Source organism: Schistocerca americana, chromosome 1, assembly GCF_021461395.2.
Source record: "Schistocerca americana isolate TAMUIC-IGC-003095 chromosome 1, iqSchAmer2.1, whole genome shotgun sequence".
Lineage (NCBI taxonomy): Eukaryota > Metazoa > Arthropoda > Insecta > Orthoptera > Acrididae > Schistocerca > Schistocerca americana.
Window position 1 is genome coordinate 245,708,611 of NC_060119.1, and position 16,392 is coordinate 245,725,002.

General features: G+C 40.7%; 1 protein-coding gene across 2 annotated transcripts in view; it reads left to right on the top strand.

Annotated features, from left to right (window-relative positions):
* LOC124553793 (zinc finger protein 236-like) overlaps window positions 1-16,392 on the top strand; it is a 237,404-nt gene that overhangs the window by 114,544 nt on the left and 106,468 nt on the right. For both annotated transcript variants that reach the window (XM_047127806.1, XM_047127878.1), the window contains exon 16: window positions 1,411-1,579. In XM_047127806.1, the coding sequence (XP_046983762.1) occupies window positions 1,411-1,579 (169 nt within the window). The remainder of the gene's footprint in view (window positions 1-1,410; window positions 1,580-16,392) is intronic.

Sequence of the window (16,392 nt, forward strand, 5' to 3'; positions counted from 1 at the left end):
ATTTGGCTTCTCCCACCCAGCACCAGTCCCTCTGAACTGCGGAGATGGGAACTTGCACACCAACACATCCTTTCATCCAGCCATCCCCCTGGACTGAACCTACATTAAACAACCTCACTCCCATTCACTCTTCAGTCTTCTCCTCTTTCCCTTTCCTCTTTAGCCATTCACGCATCTTTTCATCCTACATAGTTGTGTTTATCCTTATACTATATACCTCTTTACTTCTGTATGCATCCTCTTTGGTTTGAAGCTGGCACTCCATCCTTGCTACCCTCCCTATTTTCCTTTCCCTGTTGCTTCATAACCTGGGTTGTGAGTAACTGAATCTCCTTTCCCTTCTTCCCTTCCCGATGAAGGAACATTTGTTCCGAAAGCTAGGAACGTAAATTTTCAGTTCTGTTTTATGTGTATCTATCGGCTGTACTGAGTTGAGGTAAGTACTGGCCAGCCCCTCTCTCTGTTAGTATTTTTTACCCTGTAGGTAATTTGATTCCAATATAAGACAATAATATTGTAATTATTCTGTTCTGGATTTTCCGTTGTTTGATTCATATATATATCTCAGTCATAATTGATGTGTTTTTGTCTACCATTTACTAAATTATTACTAAATGTTGTCACAGTAACTTTCTTTTCCCCAAAAGTAAAAAGCACCAGAAGACAAGAAACATGTTAAATATGCTATATCGGCTGCTATACAAATATAATCAACATTTCATTGGAGCACTAAAGCACTCATTGCAGACATCAAAATGAAACATGGTGGGTGTTTTTAAAACATAGTTGCAGGCTAATGCTAAAACGAGGTTAATTCAAAAGGTCTCAGATCATTTTGAACAGTCATCGAAAAGTAATGATTGACAGAAGCCTTATTGTAGAGTAATCTTTGTTTATGTTCTTTATGTTTTAAGGACGTATGACATTGACAATGTCCACAAAACATTTAAATGAAATACGTAGCTCTTATGTATGTAAACGTTTATGGGAAAGAAAAACAAAAAAAGGAAACACAGTGAAATTTCCAACCATTTGAGGCAAAGTGTATGTAACATCTGTGACTATAAAAAAATTTATAATCGATTCTTTAAAGAATATAAATACTTCTGAAAAATCCGTCTAGTGTGTTCTCTACTAATGATGCCTGGAGTAAAGCATCGAAAGCCAATGTGCTAAAGATATAGCTATTACTGAATATACTTTTGAGTAATGCTACTAAAACTGAACATGTGTTGAACACTGCAACATGTGCAAGTGTTTCTTCAGTTTTACTTAAGGTCACTTAACACACAGAGAATCAGGAAGACTGCTAATTTGAAATTTTTTGTAATTTGTTTTGGTTTCTTACATGTTTGGCTAATGATTTATCAACAGTACCAAGATTTACAACATACCTCTTATCATTTGCAGGTTTTGACCAACAAACATCTCGGAACAGTGAGTTGTTTCCAGTAGATAACCGTGAACGTCCATTCAAGTGTGACTACTGCAATGCCAGTTTTCGGAAATCAAATCAGTTGAAGAGGCATAATCATAAGCATACTGGCGAGAAGGCCTTCAAATGTGACATCTGTGATAAGTAAGCATGAGTTAATCAGCTTATACCACAATCACATTAGTTTTGTGTGTTATGTTTAGACTTTTACTATTTTTTGTGTAGTTTTGTCCTATAAAGCAGTTTCAACAGTAGTGGATATCTGTGGCACATAGATAAATCTGATTCATGGGGAGAAAAGTATTCCGACAATTCTGCTTCCAGTTAGGTTGGACAGGGAAGGTATATAACAGACACAGTTGTTACTTGCATTGGAGATAAAATGAACTGGACAGTGAATACTAAATATCACTCTTGATGAATGTTATCCACTTGCAGAGCAACATCTTACTGATAGACATCTATACAACAAGGCAAGTATTAGGTTCTACAGGAAGTGGGTGCTTTGCGTTGAACACACCTCGTGGTAAAAAGTACCAGATTTAATCAAATATCTGAATTGTTTTCTGGCAATAGATCCTAAATGCTGTTATTTTAGTATCAGTACCTCAAGATACTTCATGTGATACTACTCAGTGAACCAGAGACCCGTTGCACCATCTGGCCACTATTTTTGTATGTCCCCATTGTGGTAAGGTGGCAATGGTCGAACTTCTCAGTTCTTGTTCAGTACAACACTAGTGCATATCATTTTTAGTCTTTTGAAAGAACTATCATAGTAGAGGTTAAAAAAAAGTTTCAAAAACTCCCAGATGTTGAATAAAACTAATCAGAGTAATTTAAAAAGCATTTGTTTTAGAAAGAGTGAGAAAGTATTATGTTCAGATGGAAGTGATTTTAGATCAGGGTTCTAGCAAAATATTATCTTTTACGAAGCTCATATTTCAAACATAGTAGAGAATAACTAAACAAGTAGTTATTCAAATCGTTGCCACAAATGAAATGACATACTTGAATGATAGATTTTTTGTGAAATTACACACTCAAATGTGAGCACCAAGCTCAACAGCAATCTTTTTGTGCTTTCATTCGGGAACAATAAAATTCACTATCACTCTTTGTCGAAAACAATCAGGTCCAAATTAAGTTCCCACATAGAACGTTTTGTCTGTATGCCTAAAACTATTTACAGAAGAAGCAACTACAATCATTAAGATGAAACTGAGTAAGAGAGAAATTTTTAACAGTGAGCTCATAAGATTTTGTCTTCAAGTGAATTTACAAATATGCTGGGAAAACTAAGTTATAGTGGTTCTGAATAAAACATTTAAATTCTGTCACTCTATACATATTAAAATCCAGTTGGATGTGTATAATGAGCCAAAAGAGATTAGCAGCTATGAAACTGCACAACCTTCCAGTTGCCTGGACAAGTGTAGAATATGGTTTTCCAATGTAAAGTGTGGTTCATTTCTCTGCAATTTGTAAGGAAAGGAGAACGCAGTGATGTTGGCGGTCTGTAGACGTGAAACTACAGATGACAGAATGTTCTAATCTTTACCTTAATGCAATGAGAATTTAGTTTGAGAAAATTATTATTTAGTTATGGTTTGAAATTGTTTCAGTTTACCAAAAAGATATTATCATTACTGAAAATGATATTGAATGTAAGTGAATGTGTCTACTACAGGAGAGTTTGCTAATGTAAGAGAGGTAGATCCTGAGTGAAGTAAGTGCAGAGCTTCGCTGGGAGGTATCAGAACTTAGCGCTCACAGTAACTGAGGGATAGAGCAGTGACAAGAAGACCATTGTGGAGTTGGATGTTGTCAAGAATACATAATTTTAAAAATGTTGAATTTCAAATTTTTTTGAGTATGTGCCTGTAGTGCTTTAATATCTGAAGTCGAGTAGCTTTTGCGACAATGTTCATTTGATTGTATTCCTCACAAAGTACTGTTTCATTCACCATGATGAATTGTCCTTCAAACCAAACAGTGTAAGTATGAGGCTAGGTTTATAGCATAAGAGGACTTATTCCTAATATGCTAGACTATGGTTATCCCTATACACAACAGTATCCCATATTAGAAGATGCTATCTCATATTAGGCATATTAGGGTGACTTCATCTTGCCACCATAGCAGGTGGGTTCAGACTCGGATTGTTACTAAGTGGTTTGGAAATTATGTGTAGTTTTTTAATTCATCTGGTAATGATCCTGTTGTGCTAATACTTGATGGGCATCATATCACATGTGTGTGATAGACAAAGTAAGGAAAAAACCTTACCAGCATCATCTTTTTATCACCCCATTTCTCATATAAAATACAGCCTCTTGTGTGGATTTCATTATCCCCAAGGAATAAAAATAACCAAGGTCAAGTGGCAACCTCATTTTTGATTGAGGTTATTTGGAGTGGTCTGCTTCAGAGCAATAACAATGGAAAATGTTACAAAAGGCTTCTGAGGAACAGGATTCTTTCCATGTGACAGGCATATACTAAGTCCCAATGACTTTGCAGTACACAAGGAGTTTGGCATACAAGATGCAAATAACAGAATAAATGCAAGTCCAAATGTCATCCAGCTAGCTACCAAATCGGCAAGCCACATCTGAATCTGTTTAGCTAACATTATTTTCGTACAGGGAATGTCTGAAACAATTCAGATAGATTAAAGCTGCAGCGGAATCGAAGCAGGCAGAAGAGAAAGTTTTGCTCCTGTAAAAGAGAGAAACACAGGATACGAAGTTACTTCATTCACAGTCTGATACAAATGTAAACGAGGACCATGCTTCAGATGTGCGACATGAAGAAGACACTGAATGCATATTCTGCAGTGGTCGTTTCTCTGAAGACTTAACATGGACAAATGGACACAGTGCATGGAGTGTTATCCTTAGACTTTTGAAGTATGTTAACTTGAAAAGGAGCTTCTGTATGCCCTGGCAGCACTTCCTTTGTGCAATAAACCCAAATAATGTTGGAGAGGCAGTAAGATAGAGAATATTATTATTTTACGGGTTAGCTGTTCTAAAATTGATCAATATTAAGTGTTATCTTTGTCTCATATGAGGGCTGGAATTTAAATAGTGGCAACTATTTATTCACAACTGATACAAAAGAGTTACATGTTTGCACCTGTTACTGTCCAAAGTAGTCACTAGCGTTGTGTAGAACCCATTGCCAGCGATGTGGAAGGCGTAGTATACCATTAGCAGAGCCTGTTCTGTTGATGGTGCGAATGGAGCGGTCTAAAGTTATGGTGATTCTCGTGTACAACTGTGATGGTGTTTTCCTAATGCATTATGTTCCTCCACAGCAAACCGTCAGTGCACAGTATTACTGTTAGTTTTTGGAGCATCACCTACGACCAGCTTTGCGAAAGAAACAGAGACACTTTCTGCGCAACCCACCCATCATTTGGCACAACAATGTGCGGGCGCATACAGTGCAAGCTGTGACTTCCCTGTTCGGTCGATGGGACAGAGAAGTGCTATACCATCCACCATCCACCCTGGAATTAAGTTCTTGTGACTTTGATTTGATTCCAAAGGTGAAGAAACCACTTCGTGGCATTCGCTTCGGAACTGTTCCAGAGATTCAACAGGCAGTAGACCACTCCATTCGCACCATCAACAGAACAGGCTCTGCTAGCGGTATACTATGCCTTCCACATCGCCGGCTATGGGTTCTACACAATGCTGGTGACTACTTTGAAGGACAGTAACAGATTTTCTTCAAATTTACATGTATTAAGTGTTTGGTTACATAAAGTTAAGAAAATTTGCATGTATTAAATGTTAAGAGGCATGAATTTAAAAAATAAAATATAAATCACTATGCTTTCCTGTAGATTTCAAATTAACAAACTTACAGTTGTACCATATGTTCTAATGTAAAGTAGAGTGATGTGAAACGAGGAAAGTTTCACACTGGGATGAGGCTAGTGTGAGGTCCATCCACGACTGGCATCAATTACCCGCCTTATCCCTTGAGGCATGGAGGCACTAAGCCTCTGGAAATATGTCTCATTGTCTGCAAGACTCTACCATTTATCCAACAATAGGTCAGGGGGCTGGTGTCGGCCAGTTGTAAGTTAATGTGACGCTTCATTTTGGCCCACAAATTTTCAATGGAATTGAAGTCCAACACTCAAACAGGCCAGTCGATGTGGTTGACATCAGCCTGTTGTGAAAACCATTGCTGCATGATTTCACTCGTGTGAACCAGTGTGTAGTTCTGCTGGAACTAGAGCACTTCACTGAGATAGCGTACTGGAACCTTCATACTGGATGTGTGCCAGGATACTGTCCCTCATGGCATGCATAGGCAGAGACACTCATCTGTGGTGCAGTGTGTTCTCATATATGGAATACCTCGGCAATTTTTGTGTCATGCTTGCAACGCATAAACAATGCAGTCAAAAAAAAAATATTTTTCAAAGGTGGCACAAACTGTAATTACTTTCATGGAAGTCCAGATCATCAATGTTTAAGTATTGTTTTGATGTTTCTCCGTTACTAGTGGCTGGCGTTGTTGAAGTTCACCCTCCATTGCAGTCTGCCACCAGCAAGGAGGGTAAAAATTTAAGAATACCAGCCACTTGTGCTGACAAAATTCCTGAAAAATCATTAAATAAATATCAGCCAGAGATCCTAAGTCAGAAGTCAATAGGCAGTACGAGGTCTGTCAGACCTGAGTTTCTCCTGGCGTATACAACTTTCAAATAACTTCCGGGAATTCAGCCAGGTAACACTTTCAGCGACCGCCGATATTTCGGCGGGAGAACACCCCGCCATTTTCAAGGCAAACTGCAACGGACAGGCGGCGTACATGCAAATTTAATACCTCGGCTCTCCGTCAGAAGCAGGAAAGATAACGCACACACACACACACACACACACACACACACACACTGAACACTAGTGCCACCAGAGATGACCAAAGTCAGAGCTATCGATAGTAAGACTATGAATTCGCAGGTGAGGCAGCATTGACTCTGTTCCTCTGTTTTTTGACAAGGGAGAGAGCCAGATTCCAAACAGAGTTTAAACAGAAACCTCCATCCCTGTTAACGAGGTTGCTCGCTAATTTAATCTCAACTGCCTCCCTAATGACACTGTCCCAATAGCTGGACGTGCATGCCAGTATCTCGGTGTTATTATATAACATGGGGTGACCAGTATCCAAGCAATGTTCGGCAATAGCAGATCTATTTGGCTGCTGTAATCGTGTGTGCCGTTTATGCTCAGTACATCTGTCCTCCACGGTCCTGATAGTTTGACCAATATATGCCATGCCGCAGCTACAAGGAATACGATATACACCCGCCTTACACAGTCCAAGATCATCCTTAACGGAACTCAAAAGTACTCTAATTTTAGATGGAGGTCGGAAAACACATTTCACATCGTATTTCCGTAAAATATGACTGATCTTATTGGACGTGTTTCCTACGTAAGGCAAAAAGGCAGTAGACTTAGGTGTTGACTCAGAATTATCATCAATCACGCGATGTACAGTTGGTCAATAGCGCAACGCACGTTCAATCTGTCTATCACTATAACCATTTTGACGAAATGTAACTTCAAGATGGGACAGATCAGCTGGCAAAGTCTCTGTGTCAGAAACGACATGTGCCCTGTGTACCAAGGTGCGAAGTACCCCTTCACGCTGAGCCGAATGGTGACAACTATTAGCTTGTAAGTACAAGTCGGTGTGAGTATGTTTCCTGTAGACTGCGTGTCCCAATGATCCATCATCCTTCCTCCTAACCAACACGTCGAGAAAGGGAAGGCAACCATCCTCTTCCACCTCCATCGTAAAACGAATGTTCGGGTGGATCGAGTTCAGATGTTCTAGAAAGACATTCAAATTCTCCCTACCGTGAGGCCAAACAACGAAGGTATCGTCAACGTATCTAAAGAAACAGGCGGGTTTTAAAGGGGCCGACTCCAATGCACGTTCCTCGAAGTCTTCCATAAATAAATTTGCGATCACAGGAGACAACGGACTACCCATCGCAACTCCATCTGTCTGCTCGTAATACTGGTCATTAAATGAAAAGTAAGTGGATGTCAACACATGCCTAAAGAGATTAGTTAAATCAGCACCAATTGAACTAATAAGGGAAGGGTTTAAATTTTGCACCCACTCCGAAGAATTTGCCGGTAGTAGATTTTATTAGTTCAATTGAACAGGCAGTTTGCAAACTACCTCCTGACGCTGCAGAGGAAGTTAGGAGGGAGGCATGCCGTGTTTTGACTAGGGCTCGTCCACCCAAGAGTAATGTAACAGCAGCAGAGAGGGCTGCTTTACGCTCTCTCAAAGTTGATCCCAGTATTGTTATTTTACCTGCTGACAAGGGCAATGCCACCGTTGTTTTAAATAAACATGATTATGTACAAAAGATGCAACGTTTACTATCTGATTCAGCGTATCGCAGAATCGATGCTGACCCCACGAAAAGTGTTGAGAGAAAGACCAACAGCCTCCTGAAGAAAAGTGGTTTGTCGCAGGACACAATCAAGAGGCTTAACACCTATAGTGCCGTTCCCCCTAGGTTAAATGGCCTTCCAAAGGTTCATAAGGAAGGGGTTCCTTTCTGTCCTATATTGAGTAACATCGGCGCTCCGACATATCGTGTATCCAAGCATCTTGCTTCTCTGTTGAGTCCACAAGTAGGACGGTGTGAACATCATATCAGGAACTCAGCTGATTTTTTACGTCGTTTGGAGGGACTGAGGCCGAATGACTGATATTTTAGTGAGTTTCGATGTGGTCTCTCTCTTCACTCGTGTTCCTCTCTCTGATTCGTTGCGGTTAATTGAAGCCAGGTTTGGTGCTGATTTAACTAATCTCTTTAGGCATGTGTTGACATCCACTTACTTTTCATTTAATGACCAGTATTACGAGCAGACAGATGGAGTTGTGATGGGTAGTCCGTTGTCTCCTGTGATCGCAAATTTATTTATGGAAGACTTCGAGGAACGTGCATTGGAGTCGGCCCCTTTAAAACCCGCCTGTTTCTTTAGATACGTTGACGATACCTTCGTTGTTTGGCCTCACGGTAGGGAGAATTTGAATGTCTTTCTAGAACATCTGAACTCGATCCACCCGAACATTCGTTTTACGATGGAGGTGGAAGAGGATGGTTGCCTTCCCTCTCTCGATGTGTTGGTTAGGAGGAAGGATGATGGATCATTGGGACATGCAGTCTACAGGAAACATACTCACACCGACTTGTACTTACAAGCTAATAGTTGTCACCATTCGGCTCAGCGTGAAGGGGTACTTCGTACCTTGGTACACAGGGCACATGTCGTTTCTTACGCTGAGACTTTGCCAGCTGATCTGTCCCATCTTGAAGTTACATTTCGTCAAAATGGTTATGGTGATAGACAGATTGAACGTGCGTTGCGCTATCGGCCAACTGTACATCGCGTGATTGATGATAATTCTGAGTCAACACCTAAGTCTACTGCCTTTTTGCCTTACGTAGGAAACACGTCGAATAAGATAGGTCGTATTTTACGGAAATACAATGTGAAATGTGTTTTCCGACCTCCATCTAAAATTAGAGCACTTTTGAGTTCCGTTAAGGATGATCTTGGACTGCTTAAGGCGGGTGTATATCGTATTCCTTGTAGATGTGGCATGGCATATATTGGTCAAACTATCAGGACCGTGGAGGACAGATGTACTGAGCATAAACGGCACACACGATTACAGCAGCCAAATAGATCTGCTATTGCTGAACATTGCTTGGATACTGGTCACCCCATGTTATATAATAACACCGAGATATTGGCATGCACGTCCAGCTATTGGGACAGTGTCATTAGGGAGGCAGTTGAGATTAAATTAGCGAGCAACCTCGTTAACAGGGATGGAGGTTTCTGTTTAAACTCTGTTTGGAATCTGGCTCTCTCCCTTGTCAAAAAACAGAGGAACAGAGTCAATGCTGCCTCACCTGCGAATTCATAGTCTTACTATCGATAGCTCTGACTTTGGTCATCTCTGGTGGCACTAGTGTTCATTGTGTGTGTGTGTGTGTGTGTGTGTGTGTGTGTGTGTGTGTGTTATCTTTCCTGCTTCTGACGGAGAACCGAGGTATTAAATTTGCATGTACGCCGCCTGTCCGTTGCAGTTTGCCTTGAAAATGGCGGGGTGTTCTCCCGCCGAAATATCGACGGTCGCTGAAAGTGTTACCTGGCTGAATTCCCGGAAGTTATTTGAAAGTACTAGGTCTGTCTAAAAAGTATCCGACCTTTGATTTTTCCTGCGCAAAATAGACAGTAGTGCAGCACCACTGTACACAGTAGCGGAAGAGACCTTTATGCGCATGCGTGAATTTTGTCCCCCACCTTCCAGCGCATCAGTCGCTGCCTCTCATTCGCTGAGTGAAGTGTTACATGTGTTTGTCAGATTACCGATTCCCTCAAGATGACTGATTGTGTTGAACAAAGGTACTGCATCAAATTTTGTTAAAAGCTTTGTAATTCTCAAAGCAAAATAATTCATAAGATTCAGCAGGTGTTTGGAGAAGATGCGATGGGTGTTAAACAAATTAAGGAGTGGTTCAACCGATTCAAAAATGGCCACGTATCATTGGAGAGTGACCAGCATTCTTGCAGGCCCCAAACTGCTCAGGGTGCAGCTTTTGTTGAGAGGGTGCAAAATTTGGTGATGGCAGATTGTCATTTGACCATGCGGGAGATTGCCCAAGAGGTTGGAGTGAGTAAAGATTCTGCACATGCAAATTTCTATGATGAATTGAACATGCACCTAGTGGCTGCGAAATTGTACCCAAATTGTTGTCACTGGAACAAAAAGACCTCAGTTTTGACGTTGCACATGACCGGATCCTGGATTTCTGAACACCATGATAACTGGGGATGAGTCAGGGTGTACGGGTACGACCCAGAATCATTGCAATGGAAGCATCCCGAGTCTCCAAGGCCGAAGAAAGTATGGCAGGTGTGAAGCAAAATCAAGGTGATGCTGACTGTCTTCTTTGATGTCCGTGGAATTTTGCATCACAAATATGCACTGGAAGGACAAGCAATGACAAAGAAGTACTATCAAGCTGTCCTCCATGACACAGTTTGGTGCAAAAGACAAGACGTGGATGGCGAAAAACTGGCAACTGCATCATGACAATGTACCCCACACATTCATCCCACTTGATCCAAAATTTTGTAGCCAAACTTGGAATTACAGCCATTCGCCAACCTCCCTACTCTCCAAACATGGCTCCTTGCGACTTCTGGTTGTTTCCAAAATTGAAAACACCACTGAAAGGATCCTGTTTTGAGAGTGGAGAAGAGATAATGCGGAACACGATGGCTGAGCTGAATGCCATTCCAAAAGAAGACTTCCAGAACTGCTTCCAGCTGTGGAAGGATCTTTGGGCTAAGTGTGTGCAAGTGCAAGGGTCTTACTTTGAAGGGAATTAAGGTCCCAACCCCGTCAGGTATTCAAAATATTTTTTCTAGCCAAATGTTAGATGCTTTTTAGACAGGCCTCATATGTCTGGTATTGGCATTCACATTTGTTGCAGCAGTCATTACACCTATATCTACATTTGTAATCTGCAAGCCACCTTATGCTGTGTGGTGAAAGGTACTTTGTGTGACACTGTCACTACCCCACTTTCCTGTTCCAGTCACACATGGTTCGTGGGAAGAATGATTACTGGTAAACCTCCATGTAGTCTCAGTCTCTCTAATTTTATCGTCATGGCTCTTTTCCGATAGATACATAACAGGACTCGGTATGTCGGCTGACCTTTTAAGCAATGCACGTTCTTGTAACTTTAACAGTAGACCGCACTGCAATGCAGGCGCCTCTCTTGCAGCGTCTTGTTACTGGAGTTGGTTGAGCATCACCATGACGCTTTCTTGCTTACTAAATGAATCTGTAATGAAACATAATTGCTCTTGTGAGACCTTAGTTTCTACCGGTGTATACAGTGTTCAAATAACTAATGGGAATGCAGCCGGTGACATTCTCGACAACTGTCGATATTTCAGCAGAGCACACCCTACCATTTTCAAGGCAAAACTACAGCAAGTAAGGGCTGTGCAAGCGAAGTTAATACCTTGATTTTCACAGAAACTATGTGAATATGACACACACACACACACACACACACACACACTGTAAACACTAGTGCCATCACAAACCAAAGATGACCGGTGTCAGAAGTTATCGATAGTGAAATTAATAATTGGAGAATGAGGTAGCATAAAATATGTCTCCCCCCCCCCCCCCCCCCCCCCCCCCCCGCCCTCTGGTTTTCCTTTTTTCAGGTGAGAGAGCAGGATTACATGCAGAATTTAAGTAAAAACCACCATTTTTATTTATGGTTTGGTGCTGAATTAATGAACCTATGAACCTATTTCAATACGGATTGACTTCCACTTACGTTTTATTCAATGACCTCTAATACAAGCAGACGGATGGGATTGCGATGGGAAGCCTTTTTCCAATTTGTTCATGGGAAATTTCAAGGAACCTTCCTGGAGTTGGCACCTTTGAAACCTGCATGTTTTCTCACATAAGTAGATGATACTTCTGTTGTTTGATCTCATGGCAGTCAATATTTGAACACCTTTTCAGAACACCTGAATTCATTCCACCCAGAAATTTGTTTCGCAATGGAGATGGAAAAGGTGGCTGACTTCCCTTCCTTTATGTGTTGTCAGGAGGAAGGGCGATGGTATGTTGGGACATGCTGTTTATAGGAAGCCTATTCACACTGACTTGTATCTGCAGGCTGACAGCTGTCACCACCCATCTCAACGTAAAGGGGTACTTCGTACTTTCATTCAAAGGACTTCTGTCATCTCAGACACCGAGAGTTTTTTTGACTGAGTTAGCCCACCTCGAAGTCACTTTGTCAGAGTGGCTATAGTGAAAGGGACATTAGATGTGCGTTGCCCTGTTGACCAACTGCGCACTGGCAGAGGAGCATTTAGAACAGTATTGATGTGAAGTGTGTTTATCGAGCACCATCTAGGGTTGGGGACCTTTAAGGTTCCGTAAAGGATGATATTGGTTTGCATAAGGCAGGTATCTACCATATTCTGTGCAATTGTGTTATGTCATATGTTGGTCGGACTGTCAGGACTGTTGAGGACCAATGTAATGTGAGCATAAGTGACACACATGCTTACAAGTACCGAGTAAATCCATCATTGCAGAACATAGTCTTGGCACTGGTCATACTATGGAATATAACAACACGGAGAGTCTAGCATGCACTTCCAGCTATTGGGATAGTGCTATTAAAGAAACTATTGAAATTAAATTAGCAAGTAACCTTATAAACAAATATGGTAGTTTTTGTTTAAATTCTGCATGGAATCCTACTCTCTCATTTATCAAAAAACAGATGGACAGGGTTTATGCTACCTCATCCATTATTAATTTCACTATCGATAACTTCTAACATCAGCCATTTTTGTTTTATGTGTACTGTGTGTGTGTGTGTGTGATTGTGTGTGTGTGTGTGTGTGTGTGTGTGTTTCAGGATTTTCTGTGAAAACTGAGATATTAAATTCACTTGGACATTGCTTACTTGCTGTAGTTTTGCCTTGAAAATGGCAGGCTGTGCTCCTGTTGAAATATTGGTGCTTGTCAATGTCACACAGCTATATTCCCATAAGTTATTTGAACATACTGCTCTTCTTGAGGTTTTCTCTATCAGTTCCATCAGGTGTCTATCCCACTACGATGAACAATATTCGAGTATTGGTCGAACAAATGTTTGTAATCCACTTCCTTTGCTGGTGGCCTACCTTTCCTGAGGATTCTTCCAATGTGTCTCTATCTGTCATCTGCCTTCATTTTGCTCTGTACACTTACTCCCAGATATTTTATAGAAATAACTGCTTCCAGTGATTGTCCTGCAATCCTGTTGCCGCACAATAAGGGGTACTTCTGAATATGTATTTGAATATGTTAGATTTGTTTATGTTGAGGGTCAACTGCCCTTTCCTGAACCAAGTGTCAATCCTCTTCATGCATTTTGCTACAGTTTCTTAGCAGTTCAACTTCTGTGTACACAACAGCAGCATCTACAGAAAGTCTCGCAGAACTTTTGACAATATCTACGTGGTCATTTGCATATACGGTGACAAGTATGCCCTGTAACACTACCTTGGGGTTTGCCCAAAGATACTTTCACATCAAAAACTTCTCTATGTTCTGAATGACAAGCTGTGTTCTGTTTGCTAGAAACTCTTCAGTCCAATCACACAGTTGGTCTGATGGTCTGTATGCTTGATTTTGTTCATTAGATGGCAGTGTGGTACTGTATCGGAACTCCTTCTGGAAGTTAAGGAACAAGGCATATCTGGGTGCCTGTGTCTGTTGCTTTCTGGATCTTGCAGATGAATAGAATGAGCTGGGTTACACATATTCATTGTCTTCAAAACCCACGTTGATCGTACAGAGACGACTTGCAGTCTCCAGAAATGTCATAATATGCAAGCATAAAATATCTTCCAAAATTCTACAATAGACCAACATCAGAGATAAAGGCCTACAGTTTTGTACGTCTGTTTGACAACACTTCTTTAAAATGGGAATTACCTGTGCTTTTTACCAATTACTAGGCACACATCACGCCTCTAGAAGCTTACGGTACTCTGCTGCTAGAAGAGAAGCAGGTTCTTTCTCATTCTCTGTGTAGAAGTGGCCAGTGGCCTTTCCTCTGTTAAGCGATTTCAGTGGCTTTTTTTGTCCTGTTGTCATTTTATTTTGATATTTGTCATTTTGTAGTCTGTCCGAGGTGGAGGAACAGTGCAATCTTCCTCTGTGAAACAGTTTCGGAAAAAATTAGAATTTCAGTATTTTCTGTATCATCCTCTGTTTAAACACCGTTATGGTCATAATGTGTCTGTGTAGGTGGCTTCGATCCATTTACTGATTTAACATAAGATGAAAACTTCTTAGGATTTTCTGTCAAGTCAGTAGATGGAATTACCCTTATTTTGGCTTTGTATATTTTTTGTTTTCCTGTAAGACTTAGCTACGTTTAAATTTGCTGTGAAGCTCTTTCTGATTCCGTAGCATCTTTCTAATATGGTTGTCAAACCTCAGTGGGTCTTTTCCATTTTTTACAATTTTTGCTTGGCACATACTTTCCTAAAGTGTATTGTACAATGCTCTTGAACTTTGTCTGTTGTCAATGCTAGGGTGAAATGTTCAGGTTGACATGTCACATAATTTGAAATTGTCTTATATTGCTCTTGCTAAACAGATAGATCTTCCTACCTTTCTTTGCACTCCTGTTTATAGCCATGTTCAGTGATGCTGTAACCATCATATGACTGATTCCCTGTTCTACACTAACACTGTCGAAAACTTGGTGCTTGGCACAAACTGTTCAAAGATGTTGTCCTTACGAGTTGGTTCTCGAATTAATTGTTCAAAGTAATTTTCAGATAAAGACCTTAAAACAATTTCACTCAGTTCCCTGCCACTACTAGCAGTTCTCATCACTTGCATCTCCCAGTCTGTTGCTGGTGAGCTATAGTCTTCACCTAAAACTACGCCGTGACCAGGAAAGTTATGCAAAATATTCTCCAGGTTTCCTTTCAAATGCTCTACCGCTATTGTTCATAAGGCAGGAGGTCTATAAAAGCATCCAATAATTGTATTTGAACCATCTTTAAAACTTTTCTTCACCCAAATATTTTGCACTTGGAATATGTACTAATCTCGCTAGATATTATCAGATTTTTTATCACTGCAAACACACCTCCACCACCAACATTCAACCAATCTTTGCAATATATATTTCAAGCAGAACTTAGAATTTCATTACTGTTGACATTTGGTTTCAGCCAGGTTTATGCCCGTAGTACTAAGTGAGCTTTGTTACTGTTGCAAAACTAGTTCAGACACCTTCCCGTGGATGCTCCTGCAGTTAACACATTCACTGCCTTGCCTAAAATGAGTAAACTAGTTCGAGAAGTGAAGTTAAGCGGTTCATACAGGTCGATTTGCCATCTCATTTGTAGTCCATCCGTATCATCGAAACTGAAAAAAATTCTCAATGGTAGAATGGAGCCCGCGAGTTATGTCGTAGTTGGCATACAGAGCAGAAACATCAGCTCGGACACCAACTGAGAGATAACTTGTTGACAAGACTGTCACCAGCTTGCATATTTTGAAGCACGTTCGATAATTCATTCCATGTCTTTGTTGTAAATGGGTCAGTAGTTGTTCAGTCTTCATTGTAGATGGTTTACTGGTATTTATCATGATCTGTGTTCAGTTTTCCTCATGAAATGGCTAATAATAAGAGCAAACTGTGTGAAGTAGCACTAGAACAGCCACTAACATGAATGAATCGGAATGGGATGAGTTTATGGATGAATTCTCGGATAGTGGAAGTTTCTACAGACCATCTTCATGTGATCGTCCGAGTGAGGATTTACATGTAAACAACAGTGAAAGCAATGAAGATGCTGAGCTGGTTGGTCCACTATGAATAACAGTGACAACTGGAATGATATTCCTCAAGATCCACCAGTATTTGTGTTCAATGAGGATTGAAGTTAGACTTACCAAATGTTGGTATCAATGCACTTGCTGATTTGTTTTCTTCTTCTTCTTCTTCTCCTCCACCTCCTCCTCCTCCTCCTTCTCCTTCTGAAGAGTTCCTAGTGTCATTACATGAACAAACAAATCTGTATGCGAGCCAGGTAGCAGAAAAATGTGGGAGGAGAAGATCAACCAGGCTCTCGAGATGGAGGGATACAAATATTATGGAAATGAAAGTATTTCTGGGGCTGTTGCTGCACATGGGACCTTGTATTCCATTGATGGACATTGCTGGAGTAGAAGTCCTTTTTACAATGTCATGTTCTGGGAATCTGTTAAAAGTAGAAACAGATTTCAGCTGTTATTAAGATATGTACGCTTCTCGGACAACTCAT